The sequence below is a fragment of the Polypterus senegalus genome, chromosome 12 (assembly GCF_016835505.1).
Source record: "Polypterus senegalus isolate Bchr_013 chromosome 12, ASM1683550v1, whole genome shotgun sequence".
NCBI classification, from domain to species: Eukaryota; Metazoa; Chordata; class Cladistia; order Polypteriformes; family Polypteridae; genus Polypterus; species Polypterus senegalus.
In genome coordinates this window covers 11,682,733-11,697,462 of record NC_053165.1, presented here as the reverse complement: position 1 = coordinate 11,697,462, position 14,730 = coordinate 11,682,733, and the positions used below count along the sequence as shown (strand labels likewise).

The 14,730-nt window shown below is 40.9% G+C and overlaps 1 protein-coding gene across 1 annotated transcript in view; it reads left to right on the top strand.

Annotated features, from left to right (window-relative positions):
- Window positions 1-14,730, top strand: part of edem1 (ER degradation enhancer, mannosidase alpha-like 1) — a 50,328-nt gene that overhangs the window by 9,140 nt on the left and 26,458 nt on the right. Inside the window, exons 2-4 of the mRNA XM_039770748.1 lie at window positions 1,319-1,391; window positions 4,234-4,337; window positions 13,521-13,692. Coding sequence (XP_039626682.1) covers window positions 1,319-1,391; window positions 4,234-4,337; window positions 13,521-13,692 — 349 coding nt within the window. The remainder of the gene's footprint in view (window positions 1-1,318; window positions 1,392-4,233; window positions 4,338-13,520; window positions 13,693-14,730) is intronic.

Here is a 14,730-nt window from a genome sequence, read left to right as displayed (position 1 = left end):
GATTTGCAGTGGGTGTGATGAGGATGAACAGGATTTGAAAGGAGGACATTTGAGGGTCAGCTCAAGTTAGGAGACAAAGTCAGAGAGGCGAGATTGTGTTGGTTTGGACATGTGCAAAGGAGAGATGCTGGGTATAACGAGAGAAGGGTACTAAGGATAGAGCTGCCAGGGAAGAGGAGAAGAGGAAGGCCTAAGAGAAGGTTTATGGCCATGCAGGTGATGGGCGTAACAGAGCAAGATGCAGAAGGAGAGGAAGATATGGAACAAGATGATCTGCTGTGGCGACCCCTAACGGGAGCAGCTGAAAGAAGTTTGCTTGTGTCATTCTCAAAATGTTTGGCTACGACTATGCGCCCTAACAGCTCTGTGTCTGGTGCTTAGTATGGTGCATAGATTTTGAGAACTGTTAATAATTTTGTTAGAAAAGTGTTTGTTTCTTGTGGGGAAAAAACTAGAGAGGACCACTCAGTCCATAAACTTTAGTAATACATTTTATATATAAAGCTCCTTTCCCATGCTCAAGGCACTCTTATTGTTCTCTTATTGCTTCGTCTTCCTAGTATCTCTTTCTGATACTTTGTGAAAGTTGTCAAGTTTTCTGCACCAAACACAAGTCTGAGGCTTATGGAAATCGAGATGTCCAGCACGTTTTAAGACCTCGACAAGGCAGTGCAAAGTTTATCGAGGATAACTTAACTTTGAGTGTGTCCGGCGTAAGGTTGCTCATCGCTCCAGGACTACATAGACGAGGTATGACATTGCAAGTGGCACATTAACACAAAGAAAAGCAAGTGAATTTGGACAAGACACTTGGAGAAACAGAGTAGAGCCGAGCTTCTGGCGGCCTCATGCAGTCCTTTGTGCAACACGCAGATGCAAGTGCTCAAGATGGATCTAAAAGTTATGTAGCACTTTGGAAGGAGTTCAGATGGGTAGAGGTGAAGTGCATTTCAAAGCGTGGGAGTAGGACTGTCCTTATTTGGGCTGCAGTGACGAGGCAGTGTGGGAATAAACTGAATTTTAGTGGAGGAATCGATAGATTGAACAGGAACTGAAGGTCATGATGTTCACAGCCATGGCTTGGGCGGTAGGTGAGGAGAAGCCGGTCCTGCCGGCAGCGAGATCTCAATGAAGAGGTTGGAGCCGTGAATCACGGCACGTATGATAGCGAGATGTAAATTACCGGTGCCTGGGATCATTGGGGGATTTTTGGAACAAGAAGGTCAAAATTTAAATTGTGCTGTTCGACATGGGTGAATAATGTTGTAATTTATTGCTGCTTTATTTAAATTCGGTCATTTTTTATTTTGTGTTACAGGTCAAACATTAATATTAATGATGTGCTGGGAAATTATTCATTGACTCTAATTGATGCCCTTGACACACTTGTGGTGAGTGAAACTCTTTGCTATCTTAAATATGTTAAAGACTCGTGTATTTAAAGTGCACTCTGCAGTAGATCATTCCCTCTCAATCCCACAGTTCTTTCTGGCACTGTGGTTGGCACCTCTACTTTATAGATCTAATGGTAACGTCCTGAAATTCTGGCCCACTCCCTGTCTGTGTTATACATTCTCCCTTTGTCTGCGTATCCAGCCATCCTCTTAATTTGCGCATCCAGGGCAGGGTTCAAAAGTCGGAGTCGAAGTGAACTTTGTCATCTCAAACACATACTGTACAGACAAAATTGTGAAGCTCAGGGTCCACAACCTGAAGCGCAAATAATACATTTTAAAGTAGAATTAAAATTTAAAATTAGAACACGGACAAGACATTGTGCAAAGACAAGACAAAGAAGTTGCAGCAATATTGACGTGTAAAGATGAGGGACCATTGGAACCTCTCCCAGCAGCCATCGGGTGCAAGGCAGAAACGCGCCAATCATTTGCAGGGTTCAACACACACCTTGGTTAATTTTGCAGTGCCAGTCCACCTAACCAGCATGTCTTTAGATTGTGGGAGGAAACCAGAGCACCCAGTGGAAACTCGCACGGACTCGGGGGATTACATGCAAACTCCTTGCAAGGTGCACCTAAGATGTGTGTCCAGGCCCCCTTAATGTTAGGCATCACTGCTACCACCAGGGCTGAGGAGTCGGAGACAATTTTGGGTATCTGGAGTTGGGGTCGGAGTCGGCAAAAATGTACCGACTCCAACTCCTAATAAATTTGAAATTGTAATGGGGGAAAAAAAAAAAAAAAATGAAGTTTTTGCTTGAGCGAAAAGACTTTCTTGAAGAAATGGACAATGAAAATGTTATATTAACTGAAAGCCAGTGGGCACAAGTAAAAGAACTGGAAAGTCTATTTTGTTACCCCTTTACTGTCACCAAGACGTTGCAATATGAAGATTTAACACCTGGCAATTTTTTCTTGGCATAGAAGAGCTTGATATATTGCCCGAACAAAAGTGGAGAGTTAATAGCTGATGGCATCGTATCTTCAATGAAGAAAAGAGAGAGTCTCTTACTGGATAATCAAATCTTGTCCGCTGCTGTTTATGTTGATCCAATGAGCTGAATTTTATTGAGCAGTGACCAGATTCTTCTTCTTCTTCTTCTTTCGGCTGCTACTGTTGGGGGGGTTGCCTCAGCGGATCATCCAAAATTGTTGCCTGCATATTGCTTTGGCAAAATTTTACACCGGATGCCCTTCCTGACGTAACCCTCTCCATTTATCTAGGCTTGGGACCGGCACGAAGAAACACACTGGTTTGTGCATCCCCTGTGGCTGGGTTTGAGCAGTGACCAGATTGCTAATGGAGGGGGGAAAAAAAAGGCATTCTGTGATGTAAGTACGCATGAAGGGATTAACACTACCTGAAACGCCACCACTGGATGAATCAAGAAGCGCTGGTAACTCGGGATCACCCTCTTCAGATGAAGCTTTAAACTTTGATTGCTACTTGGACAAAATGGAAGTTTCATAAGCAAAGCGACGTCGCCTATGCGTGAACGATAAACGACCAGTAAATGTTCAAATAAAGAGATTCCAGCAGGAGTTTTTTTTTTAAAGAATTAAAAGAAGCTGAAGAGTATGACCGCTCATCGAAACGGACTGTAGAAGAAGCCATCCTTGTTGATCCAGAGATTATTAGTGATGTGGCTAGAGCTGTAACAGCAATGCCACCCACCCAAGTCCGTGCTGAAAGACTATTTTCAGCTCTAAAAATAATCAAGTCCGATTTAAGAGCTTCTATGAAAGAGGATCTGGCAGAAGCAGTTCTGTTTCTTAGATCACTAATTTGAGTTAATTTTGGATTGCGTTTAACGGCTATTCTACTCTACAACTGTATTCCAAGTTCAATACAGAAACTGTTTTAGGTTTTCCAGCTTTTGTTTTGGTTTTTGGTTCATGTAGTTAAGCTTTGATTTAAAACCACCAAAGAAAGTGGTTTATATTTTTGAACTGGTAAAGTTCCTGTTCCTGAATTTTTATGCATGCTACTATTTCATAGCCACTTGATAAAAACAATAAGTAAATCCTTATTGTTTTCATTTTCTTGTCTTGCGTTTAAACCGGCCAATACGGTAGAGAGTTCGCTTCCTAGCCAGTAGTTCTGTGGTTAAATGACGTGCATGTTGCCTTCCTTCAATCAACACGGGAAATACATTAGCATATTAAATACAGAAGAGTCGGAAGTACCAGAAACTAAGGAGTCGAAGGATTTATCTACCAGTTCCACAGCCCAGGCTACCACTGCACCACCATGCCATCCCCTTTTGTCCATTTTATGTTTTTCTCAGATTTTCTTACTTCCCATAGATGTGCTTGTAGAATTTACTGCTGGCACTAAATTTAAGCCCGAGTTAGGATATGCCCTTTACCTGATGTTGATGGGTAGGGTCCATCCATCCATTATCTAACCTGCTATATCCTAACTACAGGGTCATAGGGGTCTGCTGGAGCCAATCCCAGCCAACACAGGGCGCAAGGCAAGAAACAAACACCGGGCCGGGCGCCAGCCCACCGCAGGGCACGCACACACTAGGGACAATTTAGGACCGGCAATGCACCTAACCTGCATGTCTTTGGACTGTGGGAGGAAACCCACGCAGACACGGGGAGAACATGCGAGGCAGGAGCGCCACCCTCTGTGCCACCATGCTGGGTAGGGTCCAGTTGACCGCAATTCCATAGCAGACTTTGAGTGCATTTGATAACGATATGGTAGTGTTTTATTCCTTCCAGCACATTTCTAACCACTTTTAATTCACTCTTTTTGGTTCTGCAGGTCATGGGTAATATTTCTGAATTCCACAGGGCGGTGAAGTTGGTAATTGACACGGTCTCTTTTGACAAGGACTCTACAGTTCAAGTTTTTGAAGCTAATATCAGGTACTTTGATTCTTTTAATACGTCCAGTTTGTAATATTAAGCCGAAAATTCAAGTAGGAAGGCATAGCGCTCAGTGTTGCTTCTTTGGAGATGTACTGTAGCATCCTGGGTTTAAACTAGGGCTACAACTGACAACTGTTTTCCTAATTGTTATGATCTTTTGAAAATTGTTTGAACTCATTGATTTTTTTGAGGGTTTTCCAAAATACAATGTGTGTACAATGGTGCAAGCATTTTATACTAAAATGAAAAAGTTTTTATTCCTTACATGATGATCTCCTTCACAACAATACTACAGATATGCTCTAAAGCAGGGGTCATCAACTCCGGTCCTGGGGGACCACTGTGGCTTCAGCTTTTCATTCTAATCCTTTTTTAATGAGTGCCACGTTTGTGCTGCTGATTAACTTCTTGTGAATTTATTTTAATTGAATTGCTTTTTTTAAGATTTGTTCCCCTGAATTTCTTCATCGTTCCTCTAGAGATGTCTGTTTAAAGCTTGGCAAAAATACACTAAAATAATCATTGAACTTTTGAGGTTTTCTATATACAGTATGTGGTTTTAGTAAACTGTAATTTGAAACGGTCATGGAGTGCAGGGGTCTCCAACTCCAGTCCTGAAGGGTCCCCAGTGGCTGCAGGTTTTCATTCTAACCCTTAGTGACCTGTTTTTGCTGCTAATTAACTTCTTTTGAATTCCGTTCAATTGACGTAAGATTTCTTCCTCTGAATTGCTTCATTTCTTTCCTCAAATGGCACCCAAACAGAAATGAAATGTGAAGCGAGTGAGCCAACCAGCTGCTTAATGAGGTGCCAATTCTTGTCGTTAATTAAACCCGTTCTTTAACTCCGTGGCTTGTTGCTGCTCCCGTGGTGCATTAGCAGACATTTCTGAAATTGCTGATTTTTCTCTTTTCTAAGAGCGCTATTAAAATGTTTTGAGGACCTGAGCAGATCAACATTCCTGAGACCTTCATCATTCTTTATTTTTCAGATATTGTTGTTTTGGCTCATTTTGTATCTCATTATTGTTTGGCTGCTAATTAAGGAAAAAGAAACAATTAAGTGATCAGAGTCTTCTAGAGCAAGTCAATTACAATTAGTTCAAAAGAAGTTAATTAGCAGCAAAAACAGGTCACTCGTTAAGAAAAGGGTTAGAATGAAAAGTTGCAGCCACTGCGGCCCTCCAGGACCAGAGTTGGCGACGCCTACTCTAAAGTTACATTTTCAAGTGTCCTCATCCATCCATTCATTATCCAACCCGCTATATCCTAACTACAGGGTCACGGGGGGTCTGCTGGAGCCAATCCCGGGTCCTCGCTAATGCTAAAGTTAGCTGTTCTTGACATGATGTGGGTAGATGCTAAAATCATTCATTGTTGGGCGTCAGCAAAAGCTTCTAGGCTTGTACTGTTTTGGTTTTTATCTTCTAAGACTGTGAGGTGAACGGAGTCCCATTGTCATTACAAATGTATAAAAGAGAAAGGACTCACCATTGCCACGATCTGTTTTCTTTTCAGGAGTTCACAGTTGTCGTCCCGTACCAAGTCAGCTCATTATTACAGATCTTGCAAGACACCCATTTCTCACTAGTGACATTCAAATAACTCCACACTTTTGAGTTCTGTGGTCTTTGACCCACCTCCCTATTCACATTATTCGTCTCTGACCTATTTGATTTGATTTGAAGCCAATCTCTCTCTCAATTAACAATTAACCTAAGGCACAACTGACTTTGTGTAATATGGGAGGAAAATTGGATAACCAAAGGAAAATACATGCAGGCACAAGGTGAATGTGTGAACTCCACATGGAATCGGCATTCAAGCTAGGGCTACAACTAATCGATGTCACTGATAATATCTGATGACAAAAACTGTTTCCAAATTTTGTTATAGGCTAGTAACCATTATATTATATTTATATTATATATTTATTTATTGTAAAAGGACCCCTCATATCCTGGTTTTCACCTGTTTGAACTGTTGCCCTCTGGTAGACACTACAGGTCCATCAACTCAAGGACAGCTTCTCGCTCTCTTTTTTTCTCTCCGTCTCCCTTTCTCTCTCTCCAACCACCACCACCCCCCCAATGTGTAGCACCTTTATAGTTACTATGCACATAATTCATTGCCTTGCATTGTATCTGAAGGAGTAATTACTCTGTAATTTTGTTATGCATGGTATAATGACAATATCGAATAAGAGTAGGGTCCAATGGCCGGGGGGGGGACAGAAAAAACAAAAAAAAACTCCAGACTGCTGGTGAAAAAAATAAAATCTGTAGGGATTCCAGACCATGAGACCGCCCAGTCCCCTCTGGGCATTCTACCCAACATAAATGAAACAGTCCTCTTTGGATTTAGGGTTCTCACGGAAGGACTTGATGATGATGATGGTCACGTAGACTTCTGCCTTTTAATCCGTCCATCATTGTTGGAGCATCATGAAGCTTTGAGTAGGTGGAGGTGGCGCAGGTCACCACCACAAAGAAACCGGAAAAAGAAACAGAAAAGAGAGTAGGGGTCAGTACGGATTTTAGAGCCACCATGAATAGTTATTTTGAGGAGATTGAACATACAGAGTATCAGGATTAAGTTAAATTAAGTTAGATTGAAGTTATAAAAAGGCCATGTTAAAGTAATGTGTTTTCAGCCGTGTTTTAAAAGTGCTCTACTGTATCAGCCTGGCGAATTCCTATTGGCAGGCTATTCCAGATTTGAGGGGCATAGCAGCAGAAGGCCGCCCGCCTCACCACTTCTTTAAGTTTTGTTCTTGGAATTCTAAGGAGACACTCATTTGAGGATCTGAGGTTACGATTTGGAATATAAGATGTCAGACATTCTGATATATAAGATGGGGTGAGATTATTTAAGGCTTTATAAACCATAAGCAGAATTTTAAAGTCAATCCTGAATGACACAGGTAACCAGTGTAGTGACATTAAAACCTTGGATTGCGAGCAACTTGGTCTGCGAGTGTTTTGCACAACAAGCTAAAATTTTTAATAAATTTTAACTTGATAAACGAGCGAAGTCTTGCAATACGAGAAGTATGTATACGCTTTGTCTGCTGAGGGTCACGTGATCACAACTGAGCTAATGGTTCTCTCTCTCTCTGCGGGATTGTAGGTAATCTCCCATTCTCGGTCGGCGTTCCTCACTCATATAGTCCACGTCCGTACGCGTGTATACTGTGTACTATAGCATGGTGACCGTGTGTGTGTGTGTGTAACGTGTGACTCCCCGTCTTGCACCCCAAAACACGAAGCCGAGTCTCCGTACTTAAGCAACATCAGCTTTATTCATCCTGAAACAGGAACAGCACAGTTATTTATTGTATCTGGATCTGCCACTCTACTAAACACAGGCACAGCAGTCAGGCAGGGTTGTGCCCAGGTTAGTGGCCAAGTAATCCAGTGCCCTGTGCAGTTATAATGTTCCTTGTATCACCCATCATCGGTAGGCACTTATAACATGTCCTCGATCTTTTCGGATTCGCTTTTATGACGAACTGCTACAGCACTGGGAGGCTGCGGTTGCTTCGGGACGCTCTTCTGCGTGTTGTCCCATTGGGTGGAATCCCAAACGAGTTTAGAAACCTCACAGTGCGTAAAGCATTTTTTAAATTTTGTGTCTTAAGTGTAGTGACTCTTCAGGCAAAAGTAACTCATTGGAGAGGCTCCTTGTTAAAGTCGCCAAAAAAAGAAGATTCCAGTGAGCCGACAGATAGCAGGGATTGCGTTACTTAGAGTGAAAGTTGTACCATATGATAACTCTCCTCTCTCTTGTCTCCCTCACACCAGCCATGATTCTTTTCAAAGGTAAAGTGCAAATTAATTTGTTTTATGTATTTTTACTTTATATTTTGTATTAATCATTTTTATATGAATAGTTTTGGGTTGTGGAATGAATCATCTGAGTATCCATTATTTCTTATGGGGAAATTTTGCTTTGATATATGAGTGCTTTGGATTACAAGCACATTTCCAGAACGAATTACGCTCGCAATCCAAGGCACCACTGTAATGTGACATATAAAGAGCTGAAATGCAAGGATCGGAAATTTTTTTTAAAAACAAGCTTCAGCACAAACACCATTTGTCCTTCTGTATGGAAGAATATTTTTTTAATGACCTATCTTGTCTCATTTCCACAAAGGAATACTGCATAATTAAAGCTATTTGTCTTGACTTGGAGTATTGCAACATTGCACACATTATTGCCAAATTAGAGAATGGTGTAACAATAAGTAAAGATTTCACCATATTGTGTCTTGATGTGAAAACCCCCGAGGTTGAAACTCCAGGCACAAGTGGATACGGAACGTGACGTGCAACTCACAAGGGAGAGCCATTGACTAATCCCCATTGGACACCTTTAGAGGTTTATTTTCTCAGGCAGGCATAAGTGTTAAGTGAGGAGCAAAGCTGAGCTGTGCTTCATTTATTCCACATGCTACGGGTAATTTAATATGTGTTGAATATTTATCGCCGCATCTTTAAATACAAAGTTGTTTTCTACAAAAACATCATTGCTGGAATATGTCTGTGAAGTTTCTTAGTCATTCAGGTGAAGTTATCTGGTAGTTGAGTCATGGCAACCGGACTTCTTCCTTGTTAGATAGATACGTTTCACTGCTCATCCAAACAGCTTCTTCAGTCTGAGGAATGTTGTTAGAGACCACAGATTTATCCTCCAGGTTAGTTTCACTTCCCACCTGCCCTGAATAGGCTCATTGAGTAAAACAAAGGAAGGGGGAGATGTGGGTAGATGTAACCGTCACACCTTTAACAGCCCCTCCCACCTCCATAGTGTCATGGGTCATTAGGAGTGGTCCACCTGGTGGAGGTGTGAATTGGGCCTGGTTTTTCTGGGGATCAATCAATCAATCAACATTTATTTATATAGCACATATTCATACAAAAAAATGTAGCTTAAAGTGCTTTACAAAATGAATAGAAAAATAGAAGACACAATAAAAAATAAACATAAGTCAACATTAATTAGCATAGAATAAGTAAGGTCCTATGGCCAGGGTGGACAGAAAAAACAAAAAAAAAAAACTCCAAAAGCTGGAGAAAAAAAATAAAATCTGTAGGGGTTCCAGACCACGAGACCGCCCAGTCCCCTCTGGGCAATCTACCTAACATAAGTCAAACAGTCCTCTTTGTATTTAGGGTTTTCATGGAAGGACCTGATGATGATGGTCACGTAGACTTCTGGCTTTCAGTCCATCAATGTTGGTGCATCATGATGCTTTGAGTAGGTGGTGGTGGCGCAGGCTACCGACTCCACAGCCCTGTGTGTGTATGTGTCGTCCTTGTAACGTGCTGGTGCTCAGCCCAAGAATTGCTATTGCCTTACACCCTATGCTTGTTCCAGCTTCCCCACAACCCTGATTTAGGATAAAGTGGGTTTAGAAATTGGACGGAAGGATAAATGGAGGATGTCCAATATACGCAAGGTGAAGGGACCACTTCTTGGGTGTCCTTTTTGAGGCAGCTGGTTTTTGGAACCAAAGTTATTATAGTTAATGAAAACTGAAATCAAAACTGAAACTATTATTAAACATTTTTGTAAACTGAAATAAAATAATTAACAAAATCGAAATGAAAAACTAAACGAAACTAATAAAGTAGCTGGAAAGACTTACTGAAATAACATAATTTACTAAAAATAATTTTAGATTTCATTTTCGAATGACTGCGTTGGGCTGGCACCCTGCCCTTGGGTTTGTTTCCTACCTTGCGCCATGTGTTGGCTGGGATTGGCTCCAGCAGACCCCCGTGACTCTGTAGTTAGGATATAGCGGGTTGGATAATGAATGGATGGATTTTTGAATTAATATTCTTGCTGTTAGTTTTTAACACTTAACTTTTAACTCTGAAACTGAAAGTCATCCATCATGAGCCGTCCGCACATATTCATCCAGTGATTTTCATGGTCACACCAGTCAGAACACAGTAGATTCTGTTTTCTAATTTTTTATATCTTTTTCAGGCCTGCAGGTGGCAAAATTGTGTCTAATAAATTGTTTGTACCTGAGATGGAATCAGAGATCAATATGGCTGCTTGAGAAAAAAAAAGCCCAATATTTGACATTTTTGAATGCAATGTTGAAGGCATTCATTATAAGCACATTGTCGTTGGAGCAGGATATTGTTGTGTTCAGTTATAGTTTTTGCCAGAACGCTAGGGGGAGTTTTTAAAAAATGTGTTACCTGTTAAAAGGATAGCAAAGGAGTCTTGAATAAAAGAATGTTCTTCTTGATTGGAGATCAGTGAGTGCCTGTCGTAAAATAAAGAAGTTAACATTCCGAGTTATCCATGGCTGGCTAATTATTTTACCCTGCTCTGGTCACAACAGATACGTTGTTTGCTGTAGACATTTAGAGTAAAAAACCCTCACACCTTAAAATTTACCTAAATTTCATTACAAATTGGCCCATTCAGGGCAATAAAAGGAAAAGAAAAAAAGTGCCAACAGTCGGCGCAGATTTCTTCAGCAAATATAAAAAAAATTGTAAAATTGTTCATATTCAGTACCTAGTTTTGATTATGCTTGTTTTTATCAGTCAAAAACAAAACTAAATAGTGAACTGTGTCAAGTAGTGTAGTAAGCTTCCACTAACATTAAACTCATATTATACCCAAACCCGTTAAGTATACAGTTCTGTGTCATTGTGACACAAAACTAAACTCCATAGTAGCTCTTTAACCATACCATCATTACTAAAACTGAAGCTAATGTATATAAAAATAGAATAAAAATATCTTTGTAAAATAAAAACTAAATTAAAACTAAAAATACACAATGAAGGAAAACTAAAACTAAACTAAATTTCCAAGTAAGGTCAGAAAAAATATAGAAATAAAAACTAATATAAAAAGTCAAAACTATAATAACCTTGTTTGGAACCACAACATAGTGGCTTCAGAGAGGACAGTTAAAATGAGACTAGAATAAAGGTGTAGAAAATTTTGATACCGAGTCATAAATTAATATTGTATCAAAATCGATGCAGCTTAAGTTTTGACATTACCATTTTGGGATTGAGAGGGCTTTTTTAATGTATGGGATGAGTCCACAGAGCTGCAAGTACAGATTATTTAATCATCTGTCCCTTCTGTCACACATTTATATCTTTAACCTCCTATCCATCCGGGTGCTTTTGACTGTTACTGTATCTTGCCCTTAGTGTTTTTTTTTTTCTTTCTTCATATTTATTCTACAATATGTTTTGAAAGTGCTGCTTTGAAATTGTAAAGAAAAAAACAAACCACATTTTTTCACACTCAATTGTACACATTTAATACAAATATTAAACAACAACAACCCCCCCGAAACACTCACAAGAAATTCTGGCTTGGATAAAAAGTGAGAAGCTGGTGTCGGTAACAAGCTTGTCGGTGGGAGTGAGATGTGGTCAGTTGTGCCACAGGCTTACATTTAAAGGCGTTAACATTGTGGTAGAGCAGGTCCAACTTGTGTTTGTTCCTTCAAGAGCTTCCTTAGTTGAAGTTGCCAGCATTCTGCAGCAGAGTCTGAATGATTCATCATTAGAGATGTTGATAACCGAGTGAGTCATTTATGTTGCTGAATTAACCTCCTTAGGATTGCATTTTTGGGTTGAAAAATGGCATTTCTATTACTCATTATTCTACTATAAAATGTGCAAAACGTACAAAGTCTGAAGTGTAAAAAGTATAATAATGATGCTCATTATAATGAATTATATTAAAATGAAGTTAATAATAATGCTAATATCGTATATATTGTCAAAATATATCTTTTGTGTGGGGTATCTTTAAACGGGAACATTCAGCATAACATCCCCAAAAGCCACTGGGCCCTGCGAGAGGGAGCAGGCAGGATCATTTGATATCATATTCAGGACCGTCTTAATATATGGGCACAATGGGCACTGGCCGGGGGTTCCATGAGCATAGGGGCCCACCATGTTTCTAATGACTATGTATGTTTCAGTTTTGCTGTCAAAACAGGGGTCCCAACGCACTTCTTTGCTTGGGGGCCCATGGTGCTGATAAGACAGCCCTGCTTATAGTTCGATAAAACAGTAAACCATATTTTTGGGGAAAATTCAACCACAGTTACTGTTATACTGGAGATGTTGCTGCAAGAAACTCTCCTCGGGTTCCCACTAGTAATATTAATAATAATGGCCTAGTCAAGGCACTCTTGGAGTGAGCCATAGAGGTGAAAGAACCAACAGCCTTGTGGTCGACAATCCAAGATGTTAGCCATCAGAGGGCCGCACTAACTTCAGCCATTTAAACCCCTCCGGAATCCTGCTGAGACTTATTTGAGTGTCACAGGGACAGAGAGCCCATCTTGAACTTGATTCCTAGGGCGCAAACCCTACTGATGCTCCTGTCCGAATTTTTTCTTCCATCCATCCATCCATCCTCTTCCGCTTATCCGAGGTCGGGTCGCGGGGGCAGCAGCTTAAGCAGAGAGGCCCAGACTTCCCTCTCCCCAGCCACTTCTTCCAGCTCTTCCGGGAGAATCCCAAGGAGTTCCCAGGCCAGACGGGAGACAGTCCCTCCAGCGTGTCCTGGGTCTTCCCCGGGGCCTCCTCCCGGTTGGACGTGCCCGGAACACCTCACCAGGGAGGCGTCCAGGAGGCATCCTGATCAGATGCCCGAGCCACCTCATCTGACTCCTCTCGATGTGGAGGAGCAGCGGCTCTACTCTGAGCCCCTCCCGGATGACGGAGCTTCTCACCCTGTCTTTAAGGGAAAGCCCAGACACCCTGCGGAGGAAACTCATTTCAGCTGCTTGTATTCACGATCTCGTTCTTTCGGTCACTACCCATAGTTCATGACCATAGGTGAGGGTTGGAACGTAGATCGAATGGTAAATTGAGAGCTTTGCCTTACGGCTCAGCTCCTTTTTCACCACGACAGACCGATGAAGAGCCCGCATCCCTGCGGATGCCGCACCGATCCGCCTGTCGATCTCACGCTTCATTCTTCCCTTATTTTTTTCTTATTAAAGTTTTTTACTGTGAATTTTATTGAAAAATCTTACAATTCCTAAGCATGGGTATGAGTGTCTGCTTGGGAAAACTGCATACTGTTAATCTGTAAATTTCACAGCTATGCCGTGGCTTGTGTGAATAAGTTAAGTGCTTATGTCAATATCTTTAATTTCCTTCAGGGTTTTGGGAAGTCTGATCTCTGCACACATTCTGTTGACTGACTCAAAACATCCATTTGGTAATGTAGGACTAGAGAATTATGATAACGAATTGCTGCATCTGGCTCGTGATTTAGCTGTCAGACTTCTGCCAGCTTTTGAGAACACCGGCACAGGAATCCCATATCCTCGGGTAAGTGTACAGTATCAGTTTTATCAGTATGGTTTAATCTCAGTTGATATTTGTATTAATAATCTTAACATTTGCTGTGTGTGTGTGTGTGTGTGTGTGTGTAGGATAAGATAATTATACTTTGTCATTTTAGCAAGGCATTGGTAAGTCCTGTTACATGTTTGGTTTGAAGTCCTCCCTATAAGTTGGTACTGCTTGTAAATGAGTTCCTATAATTATTTTCACTCTTTTCATCAATTATTGTAATAAATCTTTATGCTAAGGAGACTGTTATGGTAGAGTTGGTACATGTCAAGTGTGTGTGTGTGTGTGTGTGTGTATGTGTATGCAAACACACAGTCTGTTAAATGATCAGTTGGTCTAAGGTGAATGTCAATATTGAGTGCAGCTTGGTTCAACAGCCTTGTAAAGCTGCACACCAATTCATAGTATAAAGCAACGCCCACTCCATTTCTGAAATGTCATGCTTGTGCCACTTTGTTTTATATGGCCTGTGCTAAATGCCCCTTAGAAAGAGAGCTTTTGGCTTAGCACTCTTTATCATAGCTTTTGGGAAAACTTTTCCTTAAAACATAAACCAATAATAATAATAATTCTTTTCATTGCATTTATATAGCGCATTTCTCACTCCTCAAAGCGCTCAGCACTTGCAGGTTAAGGGCCTTGCTCAAGGGCCCAACAGAGCGGAGTCCCTATTGGCATTTACAGGATTCGACCCGGCAACCTTCCGATTGCCAGTGCAGATCCCTAGCCTCAGTATTTTGAAATACCCAGGTTCTTTTTTTATTTTTATTTTTTAATGTGGACCTAAAGTATCTTATATATAAATGTCTACGCTGGAAGTGTGTGTCTGTCTCTCTGGCCCGGAAGTGAGAAGTGAGAGGTGGAGTCTGGGCTTACCTCCGAGGAAACAGAAACTCGCTTAAGGAAATACACAAGTGAGGCTAATTTTTAGCTGTTGTCCTTATGATTACTTTATGGAGTTGATAATAGAATATTTGCTCATTATAGTACCTTGTTTTGATACTTTCTGAGAAA